This window comes from Octodon degus, unplaced genomic scaffold (assembly GCF_000260255.1).
Source record: "Octodon degus isolate 3935 unplaced genomic scaffold, OctDeg1.0 scaffold00123, whole genome shotgun sequence".
Classification (NCBI taxonomy): Eukaryota; Metazoa; Chordata; class Mammalia; order Rodentia; family Octodontidae; genus Octodon; species Octodon degus.
In genome coordinates this window covers 3720073-3739799 of record NW_004524699.1, presented here as the reverse complement: position 1 = coordinate 3739799, position 19727 = coordinate 3720073, and the positions used below count along the sequence as shown (strand labels likewise).

The 19727-nt window shown below is 56.9% G+C and overlaps 2 protein-coding genes across 7 annotated transcripts in view; one reads left to right on the top strand and one right to left on the bottom strand.

Annotated features, from left to right (window-relative positions):
• Nucleotides 1-8543, bottom strand: part of Ak8 (adenylate kinase 8) — a 106895-nt gene extending 98352 nt beyond the window's left edge. Inside the window, exons 1-3 of the mRNA XM_004640554.2 lie at nt 8460-8543; nt 5946-6030; nt 160-209 (exon numbers count right to left, since the gene is read on the bottom strand). Of these exons, the coding sequence (XP_004640611.1) occupies nt 160-209; nt 5946-6030; nt 8460-8543 (219 nt within the window). The remainder of the gene's footprint in view (nt 1-159; nt 210-5945; nt 6031-8459) is intronic.
• On the top strand, nt 8460-18784 carry Spaca9 (sperm acrosome associated 9). 6 transcript variants are annotated; one of them, XM_023700496.1, is made up of 5 exons: nt 8982-9099; nt 13323-13485; nt 17024-17226; nt 17829-17976; nt 18714-18784. In XM_023700496.1, exons 2-5 carry the CDS (start codon nt 13336-13338, stop codon nt 18723-18725), a joined length of 513 nt encoding a protein of 170 aa, XP_023556264.1. In that variant the 5' UTR covers nt 8982-9099; nt 13323-13335; the 3' UTR covers nt 18726-18784. The 6 variants fall into 6 exon arrangements, with proteins under 6 accessions (XP_023556262.1, XP_023556264.1, XP_023556259.1 ...); XM_023700494.1 differs by lacking the exon at nt 8982-9099 and adding an exon at nt 8460-8519 and having other exon boundaries at nt 17829-18774; XM_023700491.1 differs by having other exon boundaries at nt 17829-18774.
• Nucleotides 18785-19727: the final 943 nt, after the last annotated feature.

Sequence of the window (19727 nt, the reverse complement as noted above, 5' to 3'; positions counted from 1 at the left end):
GCTTTTGTAATAAGAAAATAAAAAGAGAGAAAAAAAAAAAGGAGAGGAAAAGGAGAAGAGGAGCCTGCTTAGCTGACAATTCGCCGCGAGGCAGGCGCCTGCCCGCTGGAGCCGGGATGAGATATTACAGCTTTACCACACTTAATACCGTGCACTTACGATAGTTGTTTTCCCCGAGGCAGGTGGACCTAATATTATGATCTTCGGCACTGCGGAATAAAAAGATTTGAATGTCACCATTCAGTAAGACAAAGCAGCCTCCTACGTCTGCGGTACTCTGGGTGTATTTATTTCTCTCCTCCCCAGATTTCATTTCTGCCAGTGACACGGCCATTTGTCACCCGGCGGCTGGGACCCTCGCGCCATGGAGTGCGTCCTGGGCGAGCCAGGCAAGCGATCACCGAGATGGTTTATTTGTCTGTCTCCACGGGGACGCGGACGCGGTAACTCGTTTGCCAAACGAATAAATATCAAGAACGATCGGGATTCAAATGCCATAAAGTATTTTAAACAGAGACTTTGTCTCAGGGATACTCTCTCAGATAAAGTTGTATTTTATGTAAATTGACCCGCAAGGCTATTTTTCTTCATATTTATGCCTGTTTATTTAGCAAATTGGATTGCCCCCCTCTTGTACAGAGCTAAATAATGGCAAAAAAAAAAAAAATGGGAGTCTGTGAGCCAGATTTATAAAACCCAAGATATGAAAGTCTTTGTTTTTGAATACCAACATTTCTATGCAAATGGGAAAAACTGGCTGCTTGTTTGTGGCTAGATGTCCCAGCGCTGGGATGGTCCCGGCCCCTGCAGAATTCCAAAAGCAGCTCCCAGACTGCAGAACGGGCTGTGGCTGGGAAAAAGACCACAACCTAAGCAGGGGCGGGCAGGAGGGCAAAGCAGCTGGTCCCAAGAAGGCGACAGGGTGCTCGGTGTGCGCAGACCAGCCCGCAGGACAGCGTGCTGAGTGCCGTCCCGCCAACGCCCTCCCTCTGCTCCTGGAACGTGGCTCACGTTAGCCTGGCCCTGCTCCTGGGAGGCGCGGTGCTGAGCACATCCACACCCTGTCCAGGAAAAAGCTGGCGAGTGCAGGATGACCCCCGATCCACTCCGTGTGCACTCACAAAGCACCCCAGTGGGAAGCCCACTGCGCTGGAAGCAGCCGCGCAGAGTGGGATGGGCCACAGCAGGGTCAGCGAGTGGTGGAGACCAGGAGTGAGAAGACCCTGCGGACCCAGCTCCCTGATTCCCTCCGTGTCCCCTGCGACCCCAGGGCAGGACTTGTAGGTGGAGGGCCAGGTTGTCCTGGTAGTTCTCACTGCCCTGCCCGCAAGGGCCTCTACTAGCTGGGCCCACAGCACCACCCAGGCCCCAAACGGTGCCCTCCTGGCCTTTCTCACCCCTCCTGTAGTGTCCTCCTACACTCCTCCCGTCACCCTGGTTCCCCCTCAGCAGTGTCCTGCTTGCCCCAGGCCACACAGCAGCCACCTGGGCCCAGGTTGCTCCCCTCCCTGAGATTCAGCGCTGCTCCTGAGCGGGGCTGTCCACCACACAGCCCGCAGCTGCCCACTTCCACCCTGGCGAGTCTCAGACTGCTGGAGAACGTCGCCCCGAGGAGCCCCGCGGCAGCCCCGGGGGTGGACTCCTCCTCTGTCCTAGCTCTTTCTGCAGCCGCCGTCCCACCACCTTACCCAGGGCGCCCTCTGCTGGTCAGCATTCTCAGCACAAACAGCCAAGTCAGGCGCTGCGGAGTCCACATCCAGCAGCAGATCCATGACTAAGGCCTGCACTGGCTGGCAGCCCGGCCGGCCCGGGTCACCCCACCAGGAATGACACCTAAAGTGAGGCTGCCCAACAGTCCGGGGAAAGAGGCACCATAGCGTATGTCCACCATGCTGCACCACGTGCGCACGGACCCCAGAGCTACCACGGGCAGCCACACTGCTGCTGCCACGCAGGCAGCTGGCCCTGCACATCCCCAGGGCGAGGTCACCGGCAGGCAGCTCAGGTCGTAGGCTGGGTCTGTGCCATCAGGGATGCCAGGGGCGCATTTCTAGATTCCGGGGTGGAAGCCAGGTGGGGATTCAGGGCCAACATCTGCCGGGGGCCTGGACACAGGGCCCAGGCTTCCAGGGGCCTCCAGCTGCACATGAGAAGCAGCAGCAGGTGGGAAACAGGCATGGCGGCCGAGGCTAGAAACCAGGTGGTGTTGGGGACACCCAGCCAGGTGAGAGGACAAAGTGCGGTTGGACTGGGGTGGCACAGGCTTGAAAGGCAGCGGTGCTGTGGGGTGGGGTCTTGCTCAGGCCACAGAGAAGACCTGAGGCTGGGGGGACATGGGCTCCAAGGGGGCTCACACAGGCCCTCACTGTCTCAGAGCCCCACCCAGCCCAGCCGGCCTTAGGGTGTCAGAGCTCAAGACTACAGCAGAGCCCTGGTGACCCAGGCAGCTTCCAAGGGCCACGTCATCTGGGCCACACGGCGGAGCGCAAGACGGCAGGGGAAGCCCTCCCCTCGCAGGCTCCTGTAAGTGGCACCCAAATGGTACACATCTCCGAGAACACTTTAAAAGAAGAACATCCATGGCCTTTCTCCCCACCTAATTTCTAGCGCTCATTTATGTGATTAATTTCAGTTTTTAGAATCTAACACCTTGAAACTCCAGCCCTGCTCATGAGTAATTATTTATAAACAGTGTCATAGGAGGCTGCTTCACTGCCAAGAGTAATCAACCTCCTCCAACCACTTCAAAGGAAATCAAAGAACCTTTCCATCCACCGAGCCTTTTGAGGTTTAACCAGGAGCATGATTTAAAATTCACAAGAAAACCCTTAGGTATTGGAGCTCTAATACACAGCTTTCCTGGACAAACGTTTGATAAGAAACGAAACACACCATTATATCCACCACCGCCTGCTTTAATATTGCCCAGGGCCACTGTAAATGCTCACTTTGTACTAAATCTGCTTTTTTGAGCGGGGAAGGGGCCACCTGCCCAGGGCCGTGGCTCCTTCACTCCCTTCGGTGCACACCCAGGTGGGATGAGTCTGGAACCAGGGATGCGTGGGTTCATGTCTACCTGTGCGCAGTAGGAGTATGTGAAGGGTGAGGTCCCAGCTCCAGGGAGCCCGGGCTACCTCGAGGCTGGAAGGAGGCACTGTGATCAGGCTGCTCGGGGTCCCTAAGGCATAAACTGAGGCTTCTCTGCACTCCCAGGAAATTCGAGAAAGCAAACCACCAAGCTATCCCAAGAGTCAGAGAGCTGCCCAGGCCTGGGAGTGGAACAAATTTACCCTCTAAACAATGTTTATGGGGACCCAAGGACTGTGCCTTTGAAACCTGGCTTCAGCCAGGCAGCTCAGACAGGAGGCACCCCTGGTGGGTGGGCGGGGGGGGGGCACCCTCCTTCCCTGCAACAGCAAGGTGGAGAGGAGGAAGGAGAGGCTGCGTGGGGGCAGAAGCAGGGGACAAAGTGTCGTCCCGTAGACCCTTCAGAAATAGCTTGCTGACTGAATCGGTCCCAGGTCCTTTCTGCCTCCAACAAAGACTTGGATGAGACAAAGCCACAAACGGTGCCAAAAGCTCATTTGAAAAATGAGAGGAGAAGGGGTATAGGAAGCACTAGTTCTGCACAGAGAACTTGAGCCAAACAAAGGGAAAAGGGTAAAAGAGCAACCTGCGCCCAGCAGACGCAGAATGGGCTCCTGCGAGGGCTCGCGCCGCCGGCTCCCAGTGGCCCCTGGGCGCTTTCATGCCGCCTACTTCTCGCGGGGACCTGAGAGTTATTTGGCGCTACCCTGGGATCTTGTAATTGACAGCTCTCGCTATTTGCCCAGCCAGCCTTGCCACACCCTGTCTCCTACATCAGAAGGGACCATCACAGGGGGAGGAGGCAGCTGTCCAGCTGCACCAGCTGCACACAGCAAGCCAGGAGGAGGGTGTCGGAGATTAACTATCCTGGAGCAGGGGGTGATGGGACATTGAAGCCGCCTTCTGCAGACAGCAGCGAGATCGTGACACAAAGAGAAGACGACTCTGTTGTACATGTCAAGCTCGGGCATTTAGAGGCTGGGGCCCTAGAGAAGCCTGGGGGTTAGCAGTCTAAGAACACAGAGCAGGGCTCAGCATGGTGGTGCACATCGGAGGCTGAGGCAGGAGAATCGCTGTGCATCTGAAGCCAGCCTGGGCTGCATGGTGAATTCAATCCAACCCGAACTACATAGCAAGACTGTCTAAAATCAGTCAATCAATCAATCAATCAAACAAACAAACAGAACAGGGCAGCTATGCCATAGGCAGCATCTGCAGACCAATAGCAGAAAGGGCCACGGCAACCCCAAGTGTTCATTATCAAGCACAATGTGTAATTCAGAAAATCTGGGGAATGGATATGACGAAAATGTTATATGCATGCATGAAAACTGAGACCAAGTATCTTGTGAAACTAATTGGCATTAATAAAAAGGATATTGAAACAAGAAAAGCAATTCCATTAAGCTTGGCACCACGAGAAAGTGCCGCACCATCTGCTAGGAGCATTAGGGGCTTCTCATTCTCTCGGTGGTCAGTGACTGGCTCCCTTGGAGCTGGCCAGGCCTCCATTCCAGGCCACTGCACATACCCACTTTACAGGTGAGGAAACTGAGGCCACACGAGGGCTCGGGTCTTACCATCCCGTTGCAGTCTGAGGACAGGAGGACTGTAGCTCCAGAGTGAGCGCCTCGCTGCTCCCCTCGCTTTTACTCGCCTTTCATTTCCACTTTGGCCTTATGGGTACTTTTGCCTGTCGCCTTTCACTTTCGTCTGCTTTCTGTACCCACGGTGCTGGCGGTGCTGGCCGCATGAGTGGGTGAGCCAGACCTCGTGGACCGAAGCCCTGGTCCCAACCAGCCTGAGGGCTGGGAGAGAGGAGGCAGAGACTTCTTCCTCCCATGGAGCCTGGCTCTGCAGCAATGAAGACCACTGGTGGGAAGGGCAGGATTAGGGGCCATCCTGCAGGGCAGGTGGGGGCAGAACCTCCTACCTGCACCCCATAATAAGCAGATCCTCTAAGCGGGGGATCACTGCTCTACTTCCCCGGATGTTTCAGCACTGAGCAGTCCTCACTGGACCATGAAATGCCTACAGGTGCACCTGTTCCTGCCTAGCTGGAGACTCGGGACAGGACACGATTGGCACTCACCTTACCTCCCCGTGTGGGTCCACACAGTGCCCTGAACTGAAGCAGCCCCTCACTCTAGTTCACCAGTGTCAGGCCAAGACCCCCAGGACCTGCAGCAGGGCGGGCAGCTGCGCACATCGCAGGTCTGCAGGCTCCTCCTTCTCATCGCTTTCCTTTGAACAGTCTGGCATCTGGGCCTCTCCAGAGGGCATCCCAGGCTCTGGGATGATGCTCTGGGATGCTGACAGTGCCAGTGCTCCAGCAGAGGAAGCGTCCAAGCACCGGACGCCGGTGTGGAGCCAACTCTCAGAGGGCCAGGACGGGCCTCTCGCTGGGATGGAGCTAGAGGCGCTGCTAGCTCCTCCTGCTTCTGGCTCTGGCCTTGGGTCTGGCCGACCTGAGGTTTGGGGAGCTCTGGAACTCATTAGCAGGCACCGATAATGAGACCATCAGGAAGGCCCTAGTCCTTGCCTGTCGAGGTAGACCAGAAGCCCAACTTACACCTGACAAGTGGAGTGATCAGAGAGTTTAGACCCAACAAGCAACATCAGCCAGGGCAGGCAGAAGCATGAATAATTGATTCTGTGGGCCATTCTGAGGTTTGCATTTTAATAACTTGGCAAGAGAATTTTTATCAGTCACTCTCCAAAAGAAATGAAGGCATTTTTCAATTAACCACCTCTGGTTGTCAAAGCCTCTCGACACCTTGCCCTGACACAGGTAGGACAGAGGGTGGGGTAGGACCTTGGAGGAAAGGGGGGAGGGGAGAGGAGGAGGACAGGCTCACCGCGATCGTTGTCCCGATGCAGGTGCTCGATCATGAAGGGAATGGGGTCCTGGGGCTGGTGGATCAGGAGCTGCTCCAGCATGCTCTGCGGGTGAGACAGGCGCCTGGGGGGTGAGTGCTTGCTCCTGGTCGCCGTGGGTGCCAGCTGCAGGCCTGCCTCTCCCCTGCACCCAGCACCCCCACAGCTGGCCTCTGCTGGGGTCTCCACAAGCATAGGAATGGGGGGTTCTGTGCGTGCCCCGTGCTCCTGGTTCAGAGCACGCAGCCCCAAGGGCCCCTCCCCAGTTCCTTTGGTACGTCCCTCTGTTCTCCTCCTTCGTCACTGGCCATCTTGGGGCCTGTTCCCTCAGCCTGGACTGCATCTCTTCATTCCCTTGTTGGCTGCCTTCTCTTGGGTCCTCGGTCTCCAGAGGAAACCATCTTTCTGATCATACACATTGGGTAAATGGTCTGTCTGTCCCCGGTCCTCACACACCCCCATCGCCCCCCCCCCCGCTCTTTCTCTTGCCTTGCCCCTGCTGGCCCAAGTGTCACTGCCCACCCCAAGCAAGTCACAGGTTCTGTGGGCCTCACCATCAGCCCAGACAAACCAGCACCTAGGGCCTGGCACAATCACAGTAGTTGCCCAGAGCAGATTTTGCGGGGAGAACATGGCCACGGGACCCTCCAGAGGTGGGGAGGGGACAGCATTAGCAGCCAAATATCCCAATAGTCCCGGGGGGCTCTCTGTCCATTTCATCTAAAGTAAGCCTATCAGGAGAAAGCAAGTGGGACGGGACGGAGAGATGGGGAAAGATGAAGAGGCAGTGTGTACAAGGACCAGCTCCCCACTGGGAGGCTGATCACGACTTTCTCCCGCAGACCAGGCCTAAGGGGAAGCCGTGGAAGGCCAGGCGGGAGGGGGCTGTAGCCACTGCGGGCAGTGGGCGGGCGTGTGGGGAAAAAAAGGCAAGCACTATCCCCAGGGAGGTTCCGATTCTGGCCCCTTTCCAGTCCCACCAGCCAGTCCCCCCACTTGGAAGCCTCAGTTTCCCTACCTGTCCACTGGCATGATTGGAATAAATTCATACTTGTGTACCAGTGGGGCTATATTACAAAATTATTTTATTATTTATTTATTATTTAATTTTGGGACCAGGAATCGAATCCAGGCCCTTGTGCCAGGCAGGCGCTGTGCACAAGATGATTCTAGACTGCTTACTCGCGACGAAGGGATTCCATGTGTAATGTGTATGAGAAAGCTGAGTGTACGAAGCCTCTGAACTCAAAGGTATTGCTCAGGGTGAGACCGAAGGAAGCTAATTTCTATGAAGCGGGTTGCTCTCAAGAAACGATTAGGAGTGATTGTGTGAATCCATACATCTGATAAAATGCTGCAGAACCATGTACATAACAGCCACAAAAATGAGTGGGAGTGAAAGAGGTCGAATTCCAGGGAAGGCTTGAGGTCTAGGGGACAGTGCTGCGCACACATCTCTCTCCTGGTTCTGATTGTTGCCACCGGGGGAGGAGCCTGGGGAATGGGCCGCCTGGAAGGGCACGCCACTCTGTAACCTCAGAGTCTAACACTTTCATAAAAAATGTCAATGCAAACCAGGTGCGGTAGCCCAAGCCGGGGTCGCGGCACTGAGAAGCTCAGGCGGGAGGACCGTGAGCCTGACGCCAGCCTGGGCTAGGTGGCAATTTCCAGGCCAACCTGACCTACACTGTGTGGCCTTGTCAAACGACCCTGAAACGCCCAAATGACACAGGGCCGGAAATACCTACGGAAACGCTTTCCTGGGCAGCCCCTCCATCCTCCCACTGAGAGAAGCAGCCCACTCCGCCTGGAAGCTCCCCCACCCGCCCTCGGCTTAGGTCGTGTGTTTGCACCGAGCTGCTCTAGCAGTTTTAGGGCTTTTGCACTCGGTAGTTATCACTTTCCAGAACCATGTTTGCTGGCAACTCGGGTTTCTCCGTCTGCGCTCAGCTCCGCAGAGCTCCGCTCACAGCGTCACACAACACGGGGATCCCTTACGTGGGCAAGTGAGGCTGGAGAGGGGGTGTACTCGGAGAAGCAGGCCAGATGCCAGAAACTGAGCTCGGCTCGCTCGTGCTCAGAGCGTCAGGGGCCCAGAGGGCATCCAGCCCAGTTTATGAAAGCCTCAGCCTCCCGCGGTTGCAGAAGGGAAGGATCGGAGGCAGGTGGGGATAGGGCTTTGGCTAAGGTCGCACAGCCTGGGACCCCGCCGGAGGGTCTGAGGGCTGCCCGGACCGCCAGCACCGCCCGACCCTGAGGAGGCGGGCCGCGGGGAAAGTGTTAGTTAGGGAGAGGCCACCGGCATTTCACAGGTGAGGGGACCGAGGAAAGAAGCGGGTGTTCCAGCCCGTCGGGCCAGCAGGAAGCAGAGCCAGCACCACCACCTCGCGGGCGGCCAGACCAGAGGGCGACTTCAAAGTCCCCTCTGGGTCCCGGTGACACAGTGAGCTGCTTCGCTGCGCACCCCGACACCGCGCGGAGGCGCCCCGGGTCACCTGCATCAACTCGAAGATGTTGTTCGCCTCCCCGTACTGGGGCATCTCTGCAGGGATACGGTGAGGAGCCGAGGTCGCATCCATGTTGCCGACCTTTCCGCACCTTAGCAACTGTGTTGCTAGGGTGCGCGCGGGCGCGTCACCAGCGTGCGGTTTGCTCCTGGGCCCCGCCCCACCGGCCCCGCCCCGAGCGAGCGCCGGCCCCGCCTCGCCCCGGAGCGCGTCTTCCGCTCCCGCGCCTCCCTGGCCCTGCAGCGCCCCACAGCGGGAGCCCTTCTCAGCCCATCAGGTCGCTCCCGGCTAGGCCTCCAGGATCAGAGGGGCCCCTTAGGCAGAGATTCCCAATGACACTGCTTTCTGGGCCTCAGTTTCCCCAACTTTCAAGTGAAGATGGTGAAACGGGGCGGGAGTGACGTCCCGGGACAGATGAGCCCAAACTCGGGAGTGGGGCAAGGCGGCCACGTGACCTGGTTGCCGTGGCACCAGGGTCACAATCAAGCCCAAGGCCCCTCCGAGGCGGCCCCACCCACCCCGGCCGCCTCTAGTCCTGCGGAGGGCCTCCCCCTCCGGCCCGCACACGCACGGAGTCACGCGTGCGGCGGGCGCTCTGGAAACCGAGGCCGCTGCAGGACGAACAAGGGTAAAGAAGGGTGCTGGCGCCACCCCAAGCCCAGGTCGGAACGGGCGGGGGAGAGACGACGGAGCGCCCAGAGGGCTGCGAGGGCCGACGGGTTAGGGCTCAGCGCCTCTGTGCTGCCTGCGGGCGGGAGTGGCAGGGCGAGCCATGAAGGGCTGGCCTGGAGGTCAGCGAGCGCGCTCAGCAAGGCCACGCCTAGGACCAGTCCCCGCTGGGGTCACCCGTCGGGCATCCAGGTGGGATGGGCACCTGTTCCCACTGATCGGACGTGAATTTGGAGATCAGATGCTGAAGATAGTTGGCTGAGACTTAGGACAGGTCATTCTGGGTTTCTTTCCTCAGCAGGTGTCAGTCACCGAGGCGAGAGTCAGCAGGGTCCTCGCTCATTGTACAGATGCATAAACTGAGCCCCAAAAAGGGGAAGAATGATCTCAGGGCCACAGTCAGCGGTGAGCTAGGGCTGACACTACGTGCGCAGTCCCGAGCCCAGAGACAGCCTCTGCGTGAAGCCAGGGGCTGCGTATTCCCCCAAAAGGGCTTCCTCAAAGCGCTCAGGCCTGGTGGCACATCAGACTGCTAAGGCAGGTGGGGAAGAAGGGGAACCTGAACCCCCCAACAAAGGCGGCAAAAACCGAGCCTGCAGTTTGGTTTGCTTCGCTTTCTGGACATTTCTGAAATGACTTGCCTTTCTCCTCATTTATTTTAAGCCCTAGGCACTTTTCATACCATGATTTAATCTTCTTTAGCAGCCTAGAAAAATACAAATCAATTAAAGCCTAAAATGTATCGGGTAATCATTTTTTCCTGCCTCCTCCCCCAGATGGAGAGGTGCCTGTTCCCCTGTGCCTTTCATCCGCACTAATTTGGCGGCAGGGGCCGGCGTTCAAGGGCCGATCACTTTGGATAGCTTATTACAGCCCCTCTCATGACATTCGTGGCGTGCATGTCACAAGTTGCTAGGATCAAGAACCAAGGCGGTTTTGCTCCCAGGGGCTCTTGGGGCCACCAGCCAAGGTAGCGCCGTTTCCTTGGAGAACTTGGCAGCCCCAGGAAGCCCCAAGAGGGTGGCAGGGAGGGGAACACAAAAGACAGCCCTCTGGGTGCTAGCCCTGCTTGCTGGGGGGCGGGGCAGCAAAGAGAGTAGCGAAAGCCAGGCCTGAGGCCTCGTGGAACTGTTCAGATCCCTGGTATTGTGCCCACCTGACCCAAGCCAGTCCTTCTGGTGTCTGTCCTGTTTGTCTCTAAGGAAACGCAGGCAGGGGCTGGGGTGGGGGTGGGGGGTCAGTCAAGAGCCCAGACTGGAAAGGTGGGCGGGCTCAGTGAAGTCCAGGCTTGCCTGCCTCCCAGCTACCTGGTCTCTCCTTGCATCTGATCAGTCGAGGCTGTGGCGAGGACATGAGGTAGGAGTGCCCGAGGGCCCAGGTGTGCAGGGGCCAGCTGTCCTCAGGGCCCCAAACCAGGCTCTTGTGGCCAGCTAGAGCCCCGTGTGAATTAGCCCGTGTAGCTGCAACCACCTCCTGTGGGCTCCCTTCCCGCAGACAGCATGGTCTTGGTCCTCCCTTTGTACGCATCCACTCCTCCCCCACTTCCTGTCCTCCTTAAGGACCCACCTCCCACTCTTAAAGGCCAGTTCCTCCAGGGCAGGGCTTATCTCGTGCAGTACTGTGTCTGTCTCCTTCTGGATGTTCAGTGTGGGCCCAGGGCCTGGCCTGGCCTCTGCCCCCTTCCACACCAGCTCACAGTCCTTCTGCTCCCTCACCCCACCCCCAGCCCCACCTGCTTCCTCTCCACCAAGTGCCCTTCTTTGCAAGCCGGGGTTCCATCCTGGCCCACCCCGGAGACCAAGTCCTCAGTTACCAGGCCTGTAGCAGCAGCTGCCCCTTCGCATGCACAGCTGAGTACCGAAAGCTCTGAGGCCGTCATCTTCACTAGCAGTCACTGACAGCGCTGGCCCATTCTGAGCTCACACCTCCCGCCTGTACCGTTTACCCCAAGGCCCCTACAGCAGGCTAGGACACAGGTGCAGTGACATCCTAAGCTTGCCACAATGGGTGGGCCCACGGGCTGGTGTGACCTCTGGACCACCTCGAGCACTGCCCAGCACAGCGTCGGGCATTGCAGGTGCAGCTGGGCCAGCAGGGCACCCTGCAGACTCCCCGGGAGCCCACATCCGTGCCACTGTGACTTCTCTAGGGCTTCAGCCTGAGCGTCTGTAAGCCCTGTGCCGGGTCAGGGTCAGGCCAGTCGGCTGGGTGCACGAACCGAGCGTCACCCAAAAGCTCAGTGATCAGTATCAGTGTTCGGTGAATTTTTTTTTTTTTTTCCCGGAACCAGGGATTGAACTCAGACCCCTGTGCTTGCGCTTATTCTACTGAGCCATCTCCCTGGCCCCCAGCACTTATTGTCTAAAAATCAAAAGTAATGCCCCAAAATGTAACTGAAGATGGGCTCATCAATTCTGATTTTTCTTATTTCTGATCTTTCCTATTTTTCTTTTACCACTGGCTCCTGCCTGGTCAGGCACACCACTATTATATATTCTATTCATTCCGTATGGATGTTTTCATGTTAATGTTTTAGAAAACTTTCACGGGTAGCTGAGATTTGGGTGTCCTTTTAAATCCCACTCAGAAATGGAGTTCCTCTGTCCCCTGACTTCCTGGAAGGCACACCAGAATCCACTGTGTCATTTCTGCTCCATGGAAAGGGGCCACGGAACGGAGGGGGCAGGTACCCGCTGCAGGCAGAGCTGCTGCGTGCCAAAGGGCAAGGGCAAAGAGGTGGCTGCCCAGCCCAGGGCCAGGCTCAGCCTCAGGGGCGCTGCACCTGTTCCCAGCTGTTGGCAGGTACAGCGCATGCTCTGTTAACGCTGCAGCAGGCCCGACTTGGCCTATTAGGCATGCTTTTCAAGTCCTCCTTGACTCTGTAGCCAACTCCGTCTCCCTCACAGGCGCTTCCCGGTCACCTCCAGCCTGTCTGCCTGCTGCATCTGTCGCTTCTTCTGTTCCACTCTTGCATTTCCTTATATTTCCCTGCTGCCATGAGACACCCTCCCAGCTCCAGCCCTAGCTGGGGGTTTGGGATGCTGAGGGGGATGGAAGGAAACACTTCCACCTCCACGCTGGCTGCTGCCCTCTCCCCAGGGCCTCTCCGGGAGCCAGGCATGCCTCTGCCTTCCTCAGCACAGCCTCTGCTGACCACTGCTTGTGCTGTGGCTCGGGCTGGCATGCTGGAGACCGGACTCTGCGTCCTGAGGTCTGGTAGTGGTGGGGGGCAGTGAGGATGCTGCCTTGGGACCAGGTGTCTCTGACACAGATTCACTGTGACAGCCTGGACAAATGCTTCATCTCAGGGTCTCTTGGTTCTCCTTGGTCCAGGGGAGTCAGCCTGCAGAGGTTCCTTCCATAAATCTGTGACCCAGAGCGTTTTGTTTTGTTTTTTTAAATTAGAATTAGAGTTTTTTGTTCATTTATTTTGGTTTTGTTTTTTTGAGAGGATCTCGCTATGTTGCTCAGGCTAGCTTTGGATTCACTGTATAGTCCAGGCTGCTCCAAACTTCTTCGATCCTCCTGCCCCAGCCTTCTGAGTGCTCGATTACAGGCGTGCACCACCATGCCCAGCAGACCTGGAACGTTTTTCACAAACTCAAGAGCTGGGAGACTTGAGTCTTCTCATACTAGACATCTGAGTGCTTGCCTCTTCCCCTGTCTAGCCCACGGGAAGAATTCCCAGATATTCCACCGACTGCAGAACAGCAGGCATTGTGAAATCCACACATGTATTCTGCCGACACCGTGAGGAGGAGCTCTAGGCTGTGTGTGTGTGTGTGTGTGTGTGCATGCACGCACGTGTGCACACATGTGCACACATGTGCATGCACACACTTAACCCTCCAGTGTGGAGAAATAGCACCAGAGAAACTGTCTACTGCTGAGCGAGGAAGTCACACTTCCTGCACCCTGTGTCCTTGGAGGGTGGCTGGACGAGGCTTAGTTCTGTCTTGGCAGCATGGGCATCTCCAGCTGCGGTGAGAGGCTAGCTGAGCACACACAGGGCCGTGGCTTGCGCTGTCATTGTCCCCCTCCCCGTCCCTTCCCCTCCTTCTCCTCCTCCTCCTTCCTTCCCCTCCCCCTACCCTTCAAAACCCGTCAGGGTTGCTCCACGTTCCGGGGTCTGGGATCTCATGGCTTTCCTCTTCCTCCACGTAGACCTCCTGTGTCCCGCAGGTGACCACAGACGATGTCGATGAATGAGGTCAAAGAGTCCCTCCGAGGTGTGGAGCAGAAGTACAAGCTCTTCCAGCAGCAGCAGTTCACCTTCATCACGGCTCTGGAGCACTGCAGGGAGAACGCACATGACAAGATCCGGCCCATCTCCAGCATCGGACAGGTGATGCCATGGCGGGGCCTGTGCGCCGGGCATGGGGGCAGCAGACAGGCACAGGGTGTTCACGCGGCCCAGTTCCCTCTCGGGACAGAAGAAACGGAGCCTGGGGGTGGAACGCATTGGTGCCGCGGTCCAGGCTCTGATCCTAACTGATGGAATGAGCCCTTCACTTATGCGTTACCAGATGTGTGAGCGGACCACTCAGCAGTTAAAGTAGGAGCTCAAGACTCAGCCAGAGCCTAAGTGCCTGGTGCCTCTGAGATCTGGGGCCACCAAGTCTGTGTCACGAGGCCTCGGTTTCCTCACGTGCTATGCGGGTTCAGGAAAGCATCCATGGAAACTGCTCGGCCTGGGCTTGGCCCCTGCGGAGCACTCGTGTCCAGCGGCATGTCAGCCCTGGGCTGCACCCAGGATGCACTGGTGACCACGTGGGTAGGGTGCCTTCCTCCAGAGTCTTCTGGGGACTGAGGAATCGCAACAGGCCACACCCACTGCTTGTGGCTTTGCTGGCTTTTTCTGTTTAACCCCATCTCCTGGGGGCTAGTGATTGGTTGGTTGTCCACGCTTGCTCCACAGGATCTGGAGGCTTTCCAGGAAGCGGGGGCTGAAGCCACAGTGCAGTGAGGACCCCTGCAGGGACCAGAGTCTCCATGACAAAACTTGGAGGAAATACCTCAGACTACCAGGGAAGACACCCTTAGCAACTGGGAATCCTGTTCAGCCAGGACATGTTGGACACTGGGGAGGCAGGTTGTGCCCTTGCATCTTCAGACTGGAGACAACTAGCTGGCTGTAAAATAAATGGCGCAGTTCATGGGACCTGGGCCCAAGCCAGCTCCTCCCCAGCAGAAATCAGGCTTCTCATCCTGGTCCCACCTCAGACACAGTTAGTGGGGTGGTCCCAGGTCAGGGAAGAAAGACCATGACGCAGGAAGGCCCTCCACTCCTCAACAAGGACAAGTTGAGAGTAGATCAGAAATCAGTATCCTTAGCCCCTTGTTTGGCCTCACTTAGAAAGTCGTCTGGCTTTTGTCTCGCTGTTCCCCTGCAGGCACAGACAGAGCTCTTTCAGAGGTGGCTGGATCTAGGGTGTGTGACTGACTCATGGTGCTGCGTTGGCTTAAGGGTAGGCGATTCCTAAATCGGTCCATTGATTGGTTTGGCACCGCGCTCATCCTGGTTGCTTAGATAGAGTATAAAAGAAGCAGAAAGACACTGTTAAGGCCCTCCTTGCTTTGCTGTCTTCTGTCCACCACGAACTGTTGCCTCTCTGCCATGGGCCACCCTGCCTTGGAGCCAGCTCCTTATGGACTGAAACCTCCACAAACTAAGTTAACCTTTCATCCCTTAACTTGTGGGTGTTGGGTGTTTTGTCTCAGCCACGACAAAGGTAACAAAGACAGAATTTTGTGGAGTGGAGTCATGGTTTTGACTGTACCTCACCATGTGGTCCAGGGGCCTTTGGGCCTGGCTTGTGGGAAGAGTGGAAAGCTGTGCTGATGGCTGAAGAAGCAGGGCTGGAACCCCGCGTTAGGCTGTGCTGCCTGGGAGGGTCTGGCCAGGGCTCAGAAGGCCAGAGGCTGACAGAAGTGCCGCGGACTGGCTCATCGGGTCTTTGGCTGTTGGACCCCAGATGTGTGTTAGATCTCAGAAAGTTGGTCTGTAGATTGCTCATGTCCAAAGACTTTGCCTGAAATTAGGGCGGTAGGCTAATTTTGCAGAAAAAAATCCCAAGGCAGTCTGAGGTGGTGGCTATCGTTGGGGTCTTTCAGCCAGATTTATGCTCAGAATCAAGAAGAAAAGATGGGCTGGTGAGATGACTCAGTGGTCTAAAGCACCTACTTAGAACAAGCTTAGCAAAGCACAGGGACTGCGGTTCAATCCCCCAGCACCACATGCCAGCCAGCCCTGCCCCCTGGTGGGCTGAGCTGGCCACACACATACATACATACATACATACATACATACATACATACATACATAAAAAAGAAGAAAAGAGCCCAGCAAGATGATTAAAACATTGTGGGTTTGGCCAGAAAGGAAACTCCAATAAGTAAATTGGTGGATTGCAAAGATAAAGCAGAGATGGTGACTGCTGAGAAGGAACAGATGGCCTGAGGGCACCCCAAGAAGCAGCAGGACTCCAGCCTTTGCAGCCCCGGATGGCAAAAGTGGAAGACTCTGCAGCTGAAGGTGCAGTGGAGACCCCAGAAGTCTGGAGAAGCCATGCTTTGGTCCCATGTCTTTGTATCCCCATTTGTGACTTTTGGAATGGAAATGTCTGTCTTGTGCCACCGAATGTTGGAAATGTTTAACTTTGTTTTCATTTGTACAGGGGCTCATGACGAAGAGTCTGCCTTAAATCTCAGAGGAGACTTCAGGCTCGGGCTTTCAGCAGTGCTGAAACTATGAGGGCTCTGGCAGCTCTTGGAGATGGGCTGAATGCCTTTTGCCTGAAGGCACGAGCACGAGTCTGTGGGGGCCATGGGTGGGACATTAGGACTTGTGTTTAGGTGTTCCCAAAGCCTCATGCGGTTGCAGGCAGGGCTTTTTCAGAGGTGGCTGGATCTGGGGTGTGTGTCGGAGTCATGGTGCAGTGCTGGGATTACAGGTATGTGGCTACTAAATAGGTCCACTGACTGGACTGACACTGCCCTACCTCAGATAGCCTAGAGAGAGTGTAAAAGAAGCAGAAAGATGCTGTTAAGGTCCCTTGTGCTTTGCTACCTTTGGTCTTCCATGATGTCGCCCCTCTGGTACACCACCCCGTGTGGGAGCCAGGCGAGTGTGGACAAACCTGTACGAACTGTGAGCTACGTAACGCTTTCCTTCCTTCATTTGTGGGTGTTGGGCAGTGTATCTCAGCAATGAGAAAAGCAACTTCTAAGAAGGGTTAGAGCCCTCCTAAACATTCTCACAAGGGGCCTTAAAGTGCCGTTTTGGTATTCAAGCTGCTGGCCCTCCTCAAGTTAATACTGCACATGGGGTTCAGAGGAGACCACATTTTGTGTTTCTCATGTGGATCATCATTTTTCTTGGTTCCATTTACCCATCTATCCCTCCTCGGTCCCCTACCTGTAAGCACAGCCCAACTGAGGCCCACAGGACCCTCATGCCTTCTGGTCCTTCTCAGGAGAGCACATGCTGCCCACAGTTTTGGCGGGTCTCGTGCGTGGGCCTATGGCACGGAAGGTCTGGACCAGGCCCCTTCTGATCCAGGTGGTAGCTGGCGTGGTGCTGGGGGAAAGGTGTGCAGAACGAGCCCCGTGAGAGTCCCTGAGCTGGGAGCGACTTCCACGGGGGCGCTGACCAGCGTGTCCCACCTTTCCCAACCTCCAGTACTCAAAATATTTACCTGCACAATGAGGATTTAAAACGGCACCTACCCACTTGTGGCACCAGGTCAGGAAAGCATGTTTGCGCAGGGCCTGGGGGACTCAGTGACAAGAGACACACTCTGTAAGAAGTTGGCGCCAGGCGGGAACGGGGGCTGCTGCCCTGGGGCGCATCTCCCCAGCTCAAGGCATGCTGGGCTTTGCAGGTGCAGAGCTACGTGGAGCACCACTGCTACAACTCCACGGAGCGGCGGGTCCTGCTCATGTTCCTGGACATCTGCTCAGAGCTGAGCAAGCTCTGCCAGCACTTCGAGGCTGTGCACGCTGGCACCCCGGTCACCAACAACCTCCTCGAGAAGTGCAAGGCCCTGGTTAGCCAGAGCAATGACCTGAGTAGCCTGAGGGCACGGTGAGTCCTCTGGTCCTGCTGGAGCGGCTCTGCTGGGTGGGCAGCCTGGGTGTGGCCACGTGCCACTGTCCCGACTTCCCAGCGGGGGAGATCCTAATCCTCGTCAACTTAGTGGAAGACACGGACCCTTATATAAAACTAGGTCACACATCAGGGAACGAAGTATCTCCCCAGACCAAGCGCCAGGTCAAGGGAGAAAGGCTTGCGGAAGCACTGCTAACAGAAGCCCATGCAGGTCCACGCTGGCACACAATAAAGGGGGACACAGGACTCAACCCCAAGGGTGGCAGCACCACTACGGCAGGTCCTCCCCCGGCCCCTGGGAACCAGGGTGCAGCATGTCCAAGTCTTGGGGAATTTTAGGTCGTGGGGTGGGAAGGGCCAGAGGACCAAGTGGAGTCTTTTGAAGAGGACCGCAGATTCCCGCGCCCTGAATCCAGGCTTCTCCTAAGCACAGGGTCAGTGGTCCACAGCTTCTACCTTTCACCTCAGAAATACCGGGGGTTCTTGGCTCTAACCCTGCAGAACCGGAACCGGTGCACAGCCAGTTCTAAGGCCTTCTGGAGCACCCGTGTGGCTCACCCTCGCCACCCCGTCCACAGGTATCCTCATGATGTGGTGAACCACCTCAGCTGTGATGAGGCCAGGAACCACTATGGAGGGGTGGTCAGCCTCATCCCCCTCGTGCTGGACGCAATGAAAGAATGGATCGCCCACTCGGAGAAGCTGCCCCGCAAGGCGCTGCAGCCTGTGAGTGTGCCCCCGGCTCCACAGAAAGCTACTGGGGCACCAGAGCATTCCCTGGCCGGGCTAAGAAAACTCAAGTGTAGGCAACTTCTGAAAGACAGCCTCAGGCCTAGGGGGAGAGACAAAGGTCGCAGCAAACCTCCCTGGAGGCCACCTGGTAGGAACCTCTAACTCCAGGCCCAGGTTGCTCTCCTTAGGAAGTTTGGTTCCAGCTGGGTGACCCATCCTTACTGATACAGCCTGCCACGAAGCCCCGAGGGGCCAAGACACTGTTGAGAAGCTCCCTTCTCTTGCCTTCTCCTCCAAATGTTCAGTTCTAATCTCTATGATGCCGACGCTTCACGGGCTGCCCGGGCTGTGTGGTGCTGCTGGTAGGTGTCCCACAGCAAGGGCGCTGCGCTGGCACCCCTGTGCCTGGCTGCCCAGCTCTGGTTCCAGTTCTGCGGGGAGCACCCTCACGCTGTTAGGGGCGCGAGGGCCAGCTCTCCGTAGGACAGGCAGGTCCAGCTTCCTAGTGGAAGCTTGGGGTCAGCCTGTGTTCACGGGCCTGGACCGAACGGTGGGGATGAACCCCACCACCCCTCTCCTTTGCTTGGAAAAGGGCGAGCATGGCAGGAGCTGGCACAGATCTGCTTTGTGGCTTTTGCGCAAGTACTGCTAAGGCCCAGACGTTGTAAAATGTGTCCCTGGCTCCTGAGCGTGCCACAAGTCACGCTGACTGTTGGTTTCTCCCTTCACAGGGCACAACTTAGCTTCTGTATTGTTGCTTCCTCGGGGGGAGACGGTCAAGAATAAAGTGTTCTACCGCCTCTCTGCCTGGCTTGTTTTCCTTGGGTTTAGCCTGAAAGAAAACGGTTTCTCCTGAGGGACGGCAACCGCAGGGTCCCGCATGGACAGTGGAGGGGCTCTGCTGTGGACGAGTGTGCGCCCATCCCCAGAAACGGGCCTCAGAGGCTCACGCCACAGGGCAGGGCCAGCCTGCAGCCACTTCTCCAGGCCTGGAAAGTAACTCCTCGTCTGGTGAGAGACCTGTTCACACAAGGAAATCTAAGTTTTTCGGACAAATCCCTAAGTGCCACTTGCGAGTCTGTCTAGCAGGAGCTGCCTCTGCCATGAGAATGAGCAGAGCCGCACTGAATTCCAGGGCAGCCAGGCTGGGGACGCAGCTGACGGCCTCTGGCAGTGCGTGCCTCCGTGCCTGGGCCTCAGGTGCCTCGTGGAGCTCCAGATCAAGTAAAGGGCGTTTGCTGCTTCCTGCCGAATGCCTGAGGGCGCAGGACAGGAGTGGCCATCGCCATCCTTTCCCTTGGCACTCGCACCTGCAGCTGCCGAGGCTCGAGATGCGAGATGCGGAGTGCAGAGGAATCCACGCCTGCTGCTTCTGCAGAAAAGGACTCCGGACGCCAGCGCGGCCAGCCCACCGGGGTGCAGGTGCGGAGGGCCGGACCGGCCGTGGTGCAGACCGGCCGGCGTTCAGGTTTCTGTGGGTGGCTCTGGTGGGGGAGCATCCAGTGATTCTCTAGGGAAAAGTATCTGAGGTGCAGACTTGGGTGTCACTAATGTACCAGGAGCCTCTGACAGACTAAATCCCAAGCCCACGCTCGTCCATGCGCTCCTCCGGGACCCCCAGACCCATGCTGGTGTGTCTCTGGCTAATCCCCTACTTTGCCTACCACCCCCAGGCTCCCTGGAGGCCAGCATAAGTCAGGCCAACACAGCAGAGTAGTGCAAAACAATAAATTTTTATTTGTTCA

Coding starts and splice junctions, on each gene's coding strand:
- Spaca9 (XM_023700494.1), top strand. CDS start 13,336: ATGTCGATGAATGAGGTCAAAGAGTCCCTCCGAGGTGTGGAGCAGAAG. Junction 13,486..17,023: donor CCATCTCCAGCATCGGACAG/GTGATGCCATGG, acceptor TGGGCTTTGCAG/GTGCAGAGCTACGTGGAGCA. Junction 17,227..17,828: donor CTGAGTAGCCTGAGGGCACG/GTGAGTCCTCTG, acceptor CCCCGTCCACAG/GTATCCTCATGATGTGGTGA.